Source organism: Ranitomeya imitator, chromosome 2, assembly GCF_032444005.1.
Source record: "Ranitomeya imitator isolate aRanImi1 chromosome 2, aRanImi1.pri, whole genome shotgun sequence".
In the NCBI taxonomy this organism is placed as follows: Eukaryota; Metazoa; Chordata; class Amphibia; order Anura; family Dendrobatidae; genus Ranitomeya; species Ranitomeya imitator.
In genome coordinates this window covers 797420319-797434962 of record NC_091283.1, presented here as the reverse complement: position 1 = coordinate 797434962, position 14644 = coordinate 797420319, and the positions used below count along the sequence as shown (strand labels likewise).

General features: G+C 43.2%; 1 protein-coding gene across 3 annotated transcripts in view; it reads right to left on the bottom strand.

Moving 5' to 3' along the window:
• Positions 1-14644, bottom strand: part of SFXN3 (sideroflexin 3) — a 44179-nt gene that overhangs the window by 14934 nt on the left and 14601 nt on the right. For 2 of the 3 annotated variants that reach the window (XM_069753739.1, XM_069753741.1), the window contains exons 2-3: positions 4299-4465; positions 2820-2990 (exon numbers count right to left, since the gene is read on the bottom strand). In XM_069753739.1, the coding sequence (XP_069609840.1) occupies positions 2820-2990; positions 4299-4462 (335 nt within the window). In that variant the 5' untranslated portion in view covers positions 4463-4465. Of the gene's footprint in view, positions 1-2819; positions 2991-4298; positions 4496-14644 lie in introns of all 3 variants that reach the window. The other variant, XM_069753740.1, reaches the window with a different exon arrangement.

The following is a 14644-nucleotide window of genomic DNA, read 5'->3' as shown; positions in this document are numbered from 1 at the left end:
CAGCCAGGATCAGTATTTGCACCATCTAAATCTGTTTAACCCCTTAGATGCTGCTGTCAATAGTGACTACATCATTATAAATGGTTAACAGAGTGTGGGCGCTTCTTCTTTGTCCCAATTAGTGCCCTCAGATCATGATTTTGTTGTCCTGATGTTTGCCATGGCAATTCATGACCAGATAGCGGCCTTAGAGTCTGACGGCTGTAGTAATCTGTTTAGAAGTTAGCAACATTTAGGTGGTAAAAATACACATTTTCATTTCTGTTATACCACTTTGCATTAATTCCTGTAAAGCACCTGAAGGGTTAATAAACTACCTGACAGCAGTTTTCAATATGTTTAGGGGTGCTGTTTTTAAAATGGTATCACGTTTGTGGGTTTCCCAATATATGGGACCCCTAAAGTCACTTCAAACATGGATAAGTCCCTAAAAAAATAAATTTTGTAAATTTCTTTGAAAAAATGAAAAATTGCTGCTACATTTTTAAACCTCCTAAAATGCTAACAAAATAAAATAACATTTTACAAATGGTGCTGATGTAAAGCACACATGTGGGAAATGTTATTTATTAATGGTTTGCTCTTGTATGATTATCTGGATTAAAGGGATAATCAGTCAAATTTAGAAAATTGCAAATTTTTTAACATTTTTCTCAAATTTTTGATCTTTTTTATAAATAAACACAAAAAATGTTGAACTAAATTTACCATTATCATAAAGTATAATGTGTCACGAAAAAACAATCTCAAAATCACTGGGATTTGTTGAAGCGTTCCAGAGTTATTACCACATAAAGTGACACTGGTCAGATTTCAAAAATTTGGCTCGGTCACTAAGGGGTTAAATAAGGGATTCTTCCTGATTCTCTACTGGACTGCCAGGTACAGTTTGGCTAACTCTGACATTCCCATAGACAATGAATAGAACGGATGTGCACATGGTCGACCTCAACTATACTCAGATGGGATTCTTCTAAGCCCTGTTACCAAGATCATGGGGATTCCAGCAGTTGCATCCCCAGCAATCAGGATGTTATTCCTATCCATTGTTATTGAAGGGATAACTTATAAACTTGGCATTAACCCATTATCTACCAATGTCCTTTTTTGGGACGGCTAATCTTTAGCTTCTAGCAATTAAGATTGTAAAAATTTTATAATTAGGTCCAGTTTTCTGTGTTCTGTGTTATGTAAAATGAATGATTTCAAAATAGGAAATCATGTCATTGTCATTTTTAATTGAATATTGGGACGCCCTTTTCTGAAAAATCCGTACTTGTAAAAATGTTAATTTGGCAAGTAATGGGTTAACCCTTTAAAGGGCCAACTTGATTGCAATTTGAGAACTGTAAACTCCACATCATCAGCTGGTTATCACAAGCTTCATTGCAGTCTCTATTATTAGACGATGACCACGTCTGAACACTGCGTCCAGACTCCTGATACACATTGGAAAGTTGGACAGTCCCATAAACTTTCCTGTACTGTGTATTGTTTTTTTTTTCAGAAATGTGAAAAAAAAATTATGCTGATGGTCAGGGCTAGTATCAGCACCTGGCACACTCGGGCAAAACGCCGGGGGCCTAATATATATATGGAGCATCATATGGGGCCCATTATACAGTTAAGTCCATATATATTTGGACAGAGACAACAGTTTTCTAATTTTGGTTATAGACATTACCACAATGAATTTTAAGCAAAACAATTCAGATGCAGTTGAAGTTCAGACTGTCAGCTTTCATTTGAGGGTATCCACATTAAAATTGGATGAAGGGTTTAGGAGTTTCCGGGGACTCGAACATATTTTTCGAGCACGCCGAAGTTGCTCGGTTAGCACCTGAGCATGCTCAGATAACACCTTATCCTAGCACATTCGCTCAATACTAGCTGCTATTTGTTCTCATTCAGTCATAAAAAGTCACCACACATACACCTCATGTAATGCTGATACACACTAAACTACAGTAGATATTATATTCCTTTGGTTAGTTCTGAATAACATTTTACTAGTAGAAAGAATGTGAGATTTGCTAAATGGAGCAGGATGTGTTTGATCGTTATACATAGAAACCATTCACGCAGTCAGTGAGTCAGACGTCGTTTCCTTCCAAAGATCCCTCCTTCTTTTCTCTTGTCTTTTTTTGCCACCAAGACATAAATCTGGTCCTTTATAAAATCCCGGCTGCAAGCGACATCTGTTCTATCAAATTGAGAAGAAACCGTTGGACCTCTCTGGACCTCTGACAGCTTGTGCCCCCGGGCAGATCCTCTGATTGTTCAATGTATCCCTAACAACTTTATACTAAAACATTATAATCGTAGGTTCGGATTCAAAATCTTTTAAAGATGACAGAGAACTCAACACTATCTGTCAAATTCAGCTCTGCTATATCTGCTTCTTAGCTTATGGGCCATTTGTAGTCCAAGACCTCATCATGATGCACAATTCCACCTGCTTTGCAGGTAGAAATGGGACCCCCTTACCTCTTGGGCCCCAATGGTGTGTCCTCCCCTGCTTATATTAGTATATGTAGCATTATATTATTGTATTTGCAGTGATAGATTTTTAGAATGTCAAGATATCAAAAATGTCCTAAATGCATCTATTGGCCCCAATCTGCTTCTTTTATATATGATTAGATGGCTGCAAGGTACAAGTTCTCACACAAGGATTTTCTACTGTATCTTGATTTTATATTCAGATTATTCTTCTTTATTATATTGTCTTAGAGCACTTAGACTTGTTTTTCTAATATCTGATGATTTCTCACCTACTTGCTTGAAAATGACAATATATTAGATGTATTGATACATGCCTGTAAAATGTCAGCATGCAGCCTGTGATTGTCATGTTCATGGGCACCTGCGCCGACATCCGTCCTATCAAGACCATCTTCTCTCCTGTATCCGGGTGGAAGGCTGAATCATAGATGTATTTCGCTTTCCATAGTTGATCTTCAGTGAGTCCCGGTGTTCGAATGCCATTTCTAAAAAGATTCATAACCAGACAAATGAAACACAGAATTATTATTATTATTGTTATTATTATTAATAAAAGTCATTTAAGAAAAAAAGTGTTGAATCAGAATTGGAAAGTTATGGCGCCGATTCAATAAGACCGGCATTGCACATGACATCCTTAACTGGAGTAGGATGAGCCACATTCATTAAAAGGCGCACACCACATAATGAATTTGGCGCATCTTCTCAGTGCCAAAAATGCTACTTACCAGAGTAGCATTTCTGGTATAGGAAACGCAGGCACTTTTGCCATATTGATTCCTCCCCAGCTTCACCAGTTTTGGTGGACCTGTTTGTAACAGGCATGGAAACGCCAAAAATTGCTAGATTTTTTTTTTCATAATCCATCATTACACAAAAAACTTGAAACTTTTTAAAGTGTTAGTTTTCTTTAAAAAAAAAAAAAAAAGATTTAATGAATAGGGGACTTAATCTGTTCATTTCTGTTTTATACACTCACTTTCAGGCCATGTCTAAAGGGGTGGTCCGAAACACAAATTAATTTTCATCCCAAATCTCTATTTAATGTCATAATCTAATCTTTTTTCTAATATACTTTAGTTAAAAGTTTTCTATACATCCCTAACTACACTATCTAACTGCTTTTCTTTCTTTTTTTGACAACTCTCCTTTTGACGACACTTTGAGAATCCTAGTGCATGCTCTGATACTCAAACGAAGCGTCATCGGGGGCTGCGGTCACTGCCACAGCCCCCTCCCTGAAACGAGGCATCATTGGTGACATCCATTTCAGAGGCTGGGCTAGTCCCTGCTCTGTTACTGGGCGATGTGCACAATGACAGTGCGCTTTCTCTCCGACTCAGATCAGTAGTAACGAGCTGGCAACAAAGCGCACTGTCAGTGCGCGTAGTAAGGCAAATACACGGCATTCGCCACACCACGCAAATGACAGATTCCCTTTTAAAAAATAACCTGTTTTATACTAAAAACGTGCAAATACAGAGAAATTAGCTCCTGACCCACCTAGCCACCTGAAGCTATCACCAAAATAGTGATTCAAATAAAACTTGTATATTTAAAAGCAGCATTTCTCAACTCCAATCTTAACTACCGGCAACAGGACATATTTTTTCGGTATTGCACAAGTTATATAATTATGATCAGTGCATTAGAAATTACCACAGGCGTTGTAGCAATAGTATAACCTTAAATTAGAACTTGTTGGAGGAACAGGAATTTCAAAACAATATTTTAGGTGGGATAATATTTCATAAAGCTAAGCACCTGGAATTCCAATATTTAATACAGCATACCTGTAGTTTTCTATAATGGTCTTCGATTCATCAAGCACTTTGGGTCCAAGCAGAATATTGCGAGGATCTGTTACCATAAAAAAATGTCTGGCTCGTCCTTCGAACGTGCTCTGATCCCATCGAGGTTCCTTGATGTTAATATTGAAAGGAAGGTCTTCAGTCATGATCTGCAAAGATGCAAAAAAGTAAAATACGGTCTGGATAATTACAAGCTTATGAATGGTACAGCCAATTCTCAGTATTGTTTAATTACCTCCTAAATATTACATTTAAAATCAAATTTATCTGCCTAAGTAATAAAATGTACTTTGCATAGGTGCAAGAATGTCTCTTTATTCCTACTGTGCTCAGTCATTTACTTGCAACGGAAGCAGGCATTGCTCCAGATCGGTTCTTCCTACACAGACCCGCAGTTAAGGCGTCATTCTTACTCAGGAATTTTAGTTTCAAGGGAACCTGTCAGCAGATTTTGCCGCTATAAGATGCAAATTCAGAGTGTTTCATATGAGTGTCCTATGAAGAACTATATTCCACACCAGCTTTGGGAATATGCTGCATTTTGAACAAAATGTGAAAATGCCATGCAGAATATCAAAAGGTGCAAACATGTACGCAGAACACCATAGACTGCATATTCTGTATTTATTAGAGATGATTGGATCGTTTTGAAATTCAAGTTTACCAGATTCACCTAATTTTTCCCAAAAATGTGATTTGCGACAAAAAAATTTGCTGTGAAAAAGATGTCTCTGACCATAGGAGGTCTCCTAGGTGTTTACTGAAGACTTTGAGCTTTTTATGCAAACAGAGCCTTTATAAATGTCCAAGTGTCCTGTGATATGCAGCTGTGGCCCCGAAATCCTGCGCCTGTGCCCTGCACTCCCTCCACAATCCATACCTTTTCCTCCCTTCTATGGGCATTGTATTCAGGGATCTTCTGTGCAGGCGCCAGCAACGTCCGCTCCAGTGACCTCCGGCATGCGCATTACAGCAGGGGATCACAGAGGATTCATTTTGTGAGGTAAAATATTTCACTGACTGTTTTTAAACAAAATTTTACCTCACAAAATGTATCCTCTGCGATCTCTTGCTGTAATTTCAGTATTGTCTTTTGCTTCCTCCCCTGCCCAGGAGCTGTGGTATGGTCTGTACACGGTCAGACACAGACCATTTTTAAAATGAACTTTCGTTCGTGGGAAAACCCCTTTAAAATGCAAATATCAATGCCAACATGGCTCCTACTAAAAAGTACACCAATGACAATGAAAGGAAAGCAGCAAAGGCACAATGTCGAAGACAACAACGGACAAATGAGACTCTTGAAGAGCAACAGCATCGCTGGCACAAAAACAATGCATATAAGCGTAGGCGTCAAGCACATGAGTCCCCTGATGCAAAAGTCATTAGATTATCACAGGATGCCATTAGGCAACAGCAGCGCCGCAAACAGAAATCTGAAGTCTTAACAGCAATAGAGCACTGGGGGAGACAGATCAAACGGGACAGCACATGAGGGGAGAACACAGCACAGGAAGGAGAAAGACAGCAGACCAGGGAGATAGCACATGGGGTAGACAGGTCAAAGAAGAGAGCACAGACGGGAGAAGTCAGCACATGGGGAAAGAGAGTGGATAGGTGGGTGAGCACATGGGGGAAGAAAGAGTTTCTCAACGCTGCAAAGCCTGCCCCCATTGTGACATTACCGCCCTCCCGATCTGATAGCATCGGGCCTCCATCTAGTGTGTACATATAGACTGAATACACGGCCCATAGAAGGGAGGAAAAGGTATGGATTGTGGAGGGAGTGAAGGTCGCAGGCGCGGGATTCCGGGGCCAGAGCTGCACATCACAGGTCAGTGTGACGTGCATGGGAGGGGGGTAATATTATATTGAAAACAGAAGGCAGGGATTTCTTCCAGACATTGCACGCCCCGGAGCCTGGAAGAAATAATTAGCATTTAACATTTCTCAACAACAAGACCACTAATATGAGGCCTACAGGTTGGACTACTGTAATATTTCTGTCACCTCTATGCCCATAATAGGTTATACACGTCCCGGAGGGTGACAGGTTCCCTTAATGGTCGCTCCCAGGTGCTGCCGAGTACTTGAGCCGATTTGCAGCACCCAGGACTTGACCACCAAACAGCATGATATACCGGATTACGTACCGGTAATGCTCTTTTATAGAGCCCATGACAGCACCCACTAGAGAGGGGATCCGCCCCTAGGAACAGGAAACCTACAGAGAGATAAAAGGGGCGGCCCCCCCTCGCTCCTCAGTTGTTTTACAGAGAATAGGAGGAACCGCCGCCAGGTTTTAGTTAACAGGTTCAGGTATATACATATATATACATATTTACAACCTCATATTATATCTTTCTAATATTTACACCTCACCAAACAAGCACCATGTGCAACTATATACAGAAAAGGGAGGGATGTGAACGGGTGCTGTCGTGGGCTCTATAAAAGAGCATTACCGGTACGTAATCCGGTATTTTCTATTCGCCACGACAGCACCCACTAGAGAGAATTGCAGAGACTATAGACTGGGTGGGTTTACTGAGTCAAAGACCGATACACCAAAAGTTAGATCAGAAGCAGAGGATAGATCTAATCTATAATGCTTATAGAAGGTATTTGGTGAAGACCAAGTTGCAGCCTTACATATAAGGTCTATTGGCACATTCGCCCTTTCTGCCCAGGAAGTCGACAAGGCTCTTGTAGAGTGCGCTCCCACATGCATTGGAGGATCTTTCCCTCCAGCTTTATACGCCAAGATTATGGCCTCTCTGATCCAGCGAGATAATGTGTTCTTTGTGACTCCGGCACCCTTGGTTTTACCCTGGAAAGACACAAAGAGAGCCCTACTCTTCCTCCAGTCCCTAGTTCTCTCTAAATAGGCTAGGACAGACCTTTTTACATCTAGGGTGTGAAGTCTTTCCTCTTCTGGAGTTGAGTGGTTCTCATAAAAGGTGGGTAACAAGATCTCCTGGGATCTATGAAAGGTAGAAGCCACCTTAGGGAGATAACAAGGATCTGTTTTTAAAAGTATCCTATCTGATGTTACCGTTAAAAAGGGAGGATCTATAGATAATGCATGTAGATCGCTCACTCTTCTGGCAGAGACTAATGCCACTAGCAAAACAGTCTTCAAAGAAATGTTCTTTAGTGAGGCTGTATGGAGAGGCTCAAAAGGTGGTTGTGTTAATGCATTCAAAACTATCGAAAGATCCCACTGAGGAACCCGAGGAATGTTAATTGGTTTTGATCTTTCACAAGCGGATATAAACCGGGATATCCATTTATTTCCTGCAATGTCATGATTAAAAAGAGCTCCTAATGCTGAAACCTGCACCTTCAGAGTGCTCACGGAGAGCCCTAATTCCAGCCCTTTTTGTAGAAATTCTAACATTTGAAATATAGGAATCTCAGAGGAAAATTGTGTAGTATGAAATTGAAGGAATTTCCTCCAAATTCTAACATAAATCCTGGTAGTTGAAGGTTTTCTGCTCTTCATAAGAGTATCGATTAACCCATTAGAAAACCCCCTGAGATTTAGTAACCGCCTCTCAAACTCCAGGCAGTTAAGTTCATGCCCTTTGCCTGAGGATGGAGGAATGGACCCTGAGAGAGCAGGTCCTTGGACTGAGGCAGAATCCATGGATCTGACACTGACATCGCCCTCAGCCATGAGAACCATGGCCTCTTGGGCCAAAATGGGGCTATCAACAGAACTTTTGCGCCCTCCTCCCTTATTTTTCTTATTACTATAGGTAATAGATTCCATGGAGGGAAAGCATAGGCCAGATCGAATGTCCATGGCGTCTGGAGGGCATCGAGTATGTCTGGCTTGTCCTCCCTGTTTAGAGAGGCAAACATCTTGACTTGACGGTTGGCTCTTGTGGCAAACAAGTCTATTTGAGGAACACCCCATCGAGCTGTTATTGCCTTGAAAATCTTCCTGCTCAGCATCCATTCCCCTTGATGAAGAGTATGACGGCTCAGGAAATCGGCACGAAAGTTGTCTGTGCCTCTGATGTGTACTGCCGATAGTGATAGTAGATGACCTTCGGCTAATTCCATGATGTCTGATGCCACCTCCCTGAGTTTGTCCGACCTTGTACCTCCCTGATGGTTCAGATACGCCACCGCAGTGGTGTTGTCGGAGAATACTCTTGTATGAGAGCCGCTGAGCTGGGGAAGAAAGTGGAGAAGGGAGTAATATACCGCCCTCAACTCCTTGACATTCGAGGAATTATTAAGATCTGAGCTGGACCAAAGATCTTGAACCCATTGATCCTGAAAATGTGCCCCCCAGCCTTCAGGACTAGCATCTGTGGTCACAACACTAGAAGGAGTGATTACCCATAGAACCCTGTTATGGCTGGCAATCAGGCAACACAGCGTGCAGTAATCAGCGCACATACAGAGATCTGGCAATAACCAAAAACAATAGGACGAGCTCTGAGACGTGGAATCTCTGTAGACTGCAGTACCTGATCTATCCTCACACAACTATAAGCAGCAGTGGATTGCGCCTAACAACTACCTATGCAACTCGGCACTGCCTGAGGAGCTGACTAGCCTGAAGATAGAAATACAAGCCTGACTTACCTCAGAGAAATACCCCAAAGGAATAGGCAGCCCCCCACATATAATGACTGTTAGCAAGATGAAAAGACAAACGTAGGAATGAAATAGATTCAGCAAAGTGAGGCCCGATATTCTAGACAGAGCGAGGATAGCAAAGAGAACTATGCAGTCTACAAAAAACCCTAAAACGAAAACCACGCAAAGGGGCAAAAAGACCCACCGTGCCGAACTAACAGCACGGCGGTGCACCCCTCTGCTTCTCAGAGCTTCCAGCAAAAGACAATAGCAAGCTGGACAGAAAAAAACAGAAAACAAACTAGAAGCACTTATCTAGCAGAGCAGCAGGCCAAGGAAAGATGCAGTAGCTCAGATCCAACACTGGAACATTGACAAGGAGCAAGGAAGACAGACTCAGGTGGAGCTAAATAGCAAGGCAGCCAACGAGCTCACCAAAACACCTGAGGGAGGAAGCCCAGAGACTGCAATACCACTTGTGACCACAGAAGTGAACTCAGCCACAGAATTCACAACAGTACCCCCCCCTTGAGGAGGGGTCACCGAACCCTCACCAGAACCCCCAGGCCGACCAGGATGAGCCACATGAAAGGCACGAACAAGATCTGGGGCATGGACATCAGAGGCAAAAACCCAGGAATTATCTTCCTGAGCATAACCCTTCCATTTGACCAGATACTGGAGTTTCCGTCTAGAGACACGAGAATCCAAAATCTTCTCCACAATATACTCCAATTCCCACTCCACCAAAACAGGGGCAGGAGGCTCCACAGATGGAACCATAGGTGCCACGTATCTCCTCAACAACGACCTATGGAATACATTATGTATGGAAAAGGAGTCTGGGAGGGTCAGACGAAAAGACACCGGATTGAGAATCTCAGAAATCCTATACGGACCAATAAAACGAGGTTTAAATTTAGGAGAGGAAACCTTCATAGGAATATGACGAGAAGATAACCAAACCAAATCCCCAACACGAAGTCGGGGTCCCACACGGCGTCTGCGATTAGCGAAAAGCTGAGCCTTCTCCTGGGACAAGGTCAAATTGTCCACTACCTGAGTCCAGATCTGCTGCAACCTGTCCACCACAGAATCCACACCAGGACAGTCCGAAGACTCAACCTGTCCTGAAGAGAAACGAGGATGGAACCCAGAATTGCAGAAAAATGGAGAGACCAAGGTAGCCGAGCTGGCCCGATTATTAAGGGCGAACTCAGCCAACGGCAAAAATGACACCCAATCATCCTGGTCAGCGGAAACAAAACATCTCAGATATGTTTCCAAGGTCTGATTGGTTCGTTCGGTCTGGCCATTAGTCTGAGGATGGAAGGCCGAGGAGAAAGATAGGTCAATGCCCATCCTACCACAAAAGGCTCGCCAGAACCTCGAGACAAACTGGGAACCTCTGTCAGAAACAATATTCTCAGGAATGCCATGTAAACGAACCACATGCTGGAAGAACAAAGGCACCAAATCAGAGGAGGAAGGCAATTTAACCAAGGGCACCAGATGGACCATTTTAGAAAAGCGATCACAGACCACCCAAATGACCGACATTTTTTGAGAAACGGGAAGGTCAGAAATTAAATCCATCGAAATATGTGTCCAAGGCCTCTTCGGGACCGGCAAGGGCAAAAGCAACCCACTGGCACGTGAACAGCAGGGCTTAGCCCTAGCACAAATTCCACAGGACTGCACAAAAGCACGCACATCCCGTGACAGAGATGGCCACCAGAAGGATCTAGCAACCAACTCCCTGGTACCAAAGATTCCTGGATGACCGGCCAGCACCGAACAATGAAGTTCAGAGATAACTTTACTAGTCCACCTATCAGGGACGAACAGTTTCTCGGCCGGACAACGATCAGGTTTATTAGCCTGAAATTTCTGCAACACTCTCCGCAAATCAGGGGAGATGGCAGACACAATGACTCCTTCCTTCAGGATACTCGCCGGCTCAGATAACCCCGGAGAGTCGGGCACAAAACTCCTAGACAGAGCATCCGCCTTCACATTTTTAGAGCCCGGAAGGTATGAAATCACAAAATCAAAACGAGCAAAAAATAACGACCAACGGGCCTGTCTAGGATTCAAGCGCTTGGCAGACTCGAGATAAGTCAAGTTCTTATGATCAGTCAATACCACCACGCGATGCTTAGCACCCTCAAGCCAATGACGCCACTCCTCGAATGCCCACTTCATGGCCAGCAACTCTCGGTTGCCCACATCATAATTACGCTCAGCAGCAGAAAATTTCCTGGAAAAGAAAGCACATGGTTTGAACACTGAGCAACCAGAACCTCTCTGTGACAAAACCGCCCCTGCACCAATCTCAGAAGCATCAACCTCGACCTGGAACGGAAGAGAAACATCAGGTTGACACAACACAGGGGCACAGCAAAAACGACGCTTCAACTCCTGAAAAGCTTCCACGGCAGCAGAAGACCAATTAACCAAATCAGCACCCTTCTTGGTCAAATCGGTCAATGGTCTGGCAATGCTAGAAAAATTACAGATGAAGCGACGATAAAAATTAGCAAAGCCCAGGAATTTCTGCAGACTTTTTAGAGATGTCGGCTGAGTCCAATCCTGGATGGCCTGAACCTTAACCGGATCCATCTCGATAGTAGAAGGGGAAAAGATGAACCCCAAAAATGAAACTTTCTGCACACCGAAGAGACACTTTGATCCCTTCACGAAGAAGGAATTAGCACGCAGTACCTGGAAAACCATTCTGACTTGCTTCACATGAGACTCCCAATCATCTGAGAAGATCAAAATGTCATCCAAGTAAACAATCAAGAATTTATCCAGATACTCACGGAAAATGTCATGCATAAAAGACTGAAAAACAGATGGAGCATTGGCAAGTCCGAACGGCATCACCAGATACTCAAAATGACCCTCGGGCGTATTAAATGCCGTTTTCCATTCATCTCCCTGCCTGATTCTCACCAGATTATACGCACCACGAAGATCAATCTTAGTAAACCAACTAGCCCCCTTAATCCGAGCAAACAAGTCAGAAATCAATGGCAAGGGATACTGAAACTTAACAGTGATCTTATTAAGAAGGCGGTAATCAATACACGGTCTTAGCGAACCATCCTTCTTGGCTACAAAAAAGAACCCTGCTCCCAATGGTGACGACGATGGGCGAATATGTCCCTTCTCCAGGGACTCCTTCACATAACTGCGCATAGCGGTGTGTTCAGGTACGGACAAATTAAATAAACGACCCTTAGGGAATTTACTACCAGGAATCAAATCGATAGCACAATCACAATTCCTATGCGGAGGTAGGGCATCAGACTTGGACTCTTCAAATACATCCTGAAAGTCCGACAAGAACTCTGGGATGTCAGAAGGAATGGATGACGAAATAGACAAAAATGGAACATCACCATGTACTCCCTGACAACCCCAGCTGGTTACCGACATAGAGTTCCAATCCAATACTGGATTATGGGTTTGTAGCCATGGCAACCCCAACACGACCACATCATGCAAATTATGCAGTACTAGAAAGCGAATAACTTCCTGATGTGCAGGAGCCATGCACATGGTCAGCTGGGCCCAGTACTGAGGCTTATTCTTGGCCAAAGGTGTAGCATCAATTCCTCTCAACGGAATAGGACACCGCAAAGGCTCCAAGAAAAATCCACAACGTTTAGCATAATCCAAATCCATCAGATTCAGGGCAGCGCCTGAATCCACAAACGCCATGACAGAATACGATGACAAAGAGCACATTAAGGTAATGGACAAAAGGAATTTGGACTGTACAGTACCAATAACGGCAGAGCTATCGAACCGCCTAGTGCGTTTAGGACAATTAGAAATAGCATGAGTAGAATCACCACAATAGAAACACAGTCTGTTCAGACGTCTGTGTTCTTGCCGTTCTACTTTAGTCATAGTCCTGTCGCACTGCATAGGCTCAGGTTTACTCTCAGGCAGTACCGCCAGATGGTGCACAGATTTACGCTCGCGCAAGCGACGACCGATCTGAATGGCCAAGGACATAGACTCATTCAAACCAGCAGGCATAGGAAATCCCACCATTACATCCTTAAGAGCTTCAGAGAGACCCTTTCTGAACAAAGCCGCTAGTGCAGATTCATTCCACAGAGTGAGTACTGACCATTTCCTAAATTTCTGACAATATACTTCTACATCATCCTGACCCTGGCATAAAGCCAGCAGATTTTTCTCAGCCTGATCCACTGAATTAGGCTCATCGTAAAGCAATCCGAGCGCCAGAAAAAATGCATCAACATTACTCAATGCAGAATCTCCTGGTGCAAGAGAAAACGCCCAGTCCTGTGGGTCGCCGCGCAAAAAAGAAATAATAATCAAAACCTGTTGAATAGGATTACCAGAAGAATGAGGTTTCAAGGCCAAAAATAGCTTACAATTATTTCTGAAGCTCAGGAACTTAGTTCTGTCACCAAAAAACAAATCAGGAATCGGAATTCTTGGTTCTAGCATCGATTTCTGATCAATAGTATCTTGAATTTTTTGAACATTTACAACAAGATTATCCATTGAGGAGCACAGAGCCTGAATATCCATGTCCACAGCTGTGTCCTGAAGCACTCTAATGTCTAGGGGAAAAAAAATACTGAAGACAGAGCTAAGAAAAAAAAATGATGTCAGGATTTCTTTTTTCCCTCTATTGGGAATCATTGGTTTGGCTCCTTGTACTGTTATGGCTGGCAATCAGGCAACACAGCGTGCAGTAATCAGCGCACATACAGAGATCTGGCAATAACCAAAAACAATAGGACGAGCTCTGAGACGTGGAATCTCTAGAAGTGAATATGACACATAAACATGGTAATATAAAAATATAGAGTCAATCATTAAATACCAAATCATATACCATGCTAGAAATAATAGGACAATAAAGCCTATCATCAAATACTACATAGATAACAAAAACATGATGATCAAAAGGCCAAAATATGAAAAAATACCAAACTTTATTAAATAACAACCATATAAAAGCATATGATCATAGTGTAAAATACAGGGAGAGCACACCCACCCATAAGATACCATCATACATAATACGCACACCCACAGGATATATATGACAATACACGATCGTATATTGGGACAATACAGGCACACAGACTAACCAAATGTAACTAGTATATATATCTCTATAATGACACCTGGCCCGATCATTGCCCATAGGGGAACCTCGCTCAATCATATGTAATGTACATCTGTACAACAAACCTTTCCCCATACCCCCATAGTCTGTGGCACACACGGCTCCAAAGCCCTATAGTACCCAACCAATATTAACATAATCACCTGCTCCAGACGATGGGGGAGTGTAGTCAATCCTGCGGAAGCGCGTCCGCCCCGACGCGCGTTTCGGTCACCTTTATCAAGGGGCCGCACATACACACACCTCCCTAGTCCTCCTATTATATAGTCACCGGCCGCCGCGTGGATACCGCGCGGCCGGATGTGACGTGTACACCCCCCCGGGGGATGTGACGCGTACTGTTGCCCAGTCAGCGGGCGGCGCCAGCCAGCGTCGGCGTCACATGAGAGGCGGGGCCGGGGCGGGCCCAGCACTCATGTAGAGACGCCGAGAGCAGGCAAGCGCAGCGGTGAATGGGCACAGCACGCGTCAGGGGGAGGACTTGAGATACACCACTACCGCCCTGATACAACAAGTACCCATATAAATTACCTCCCATAACAACCAG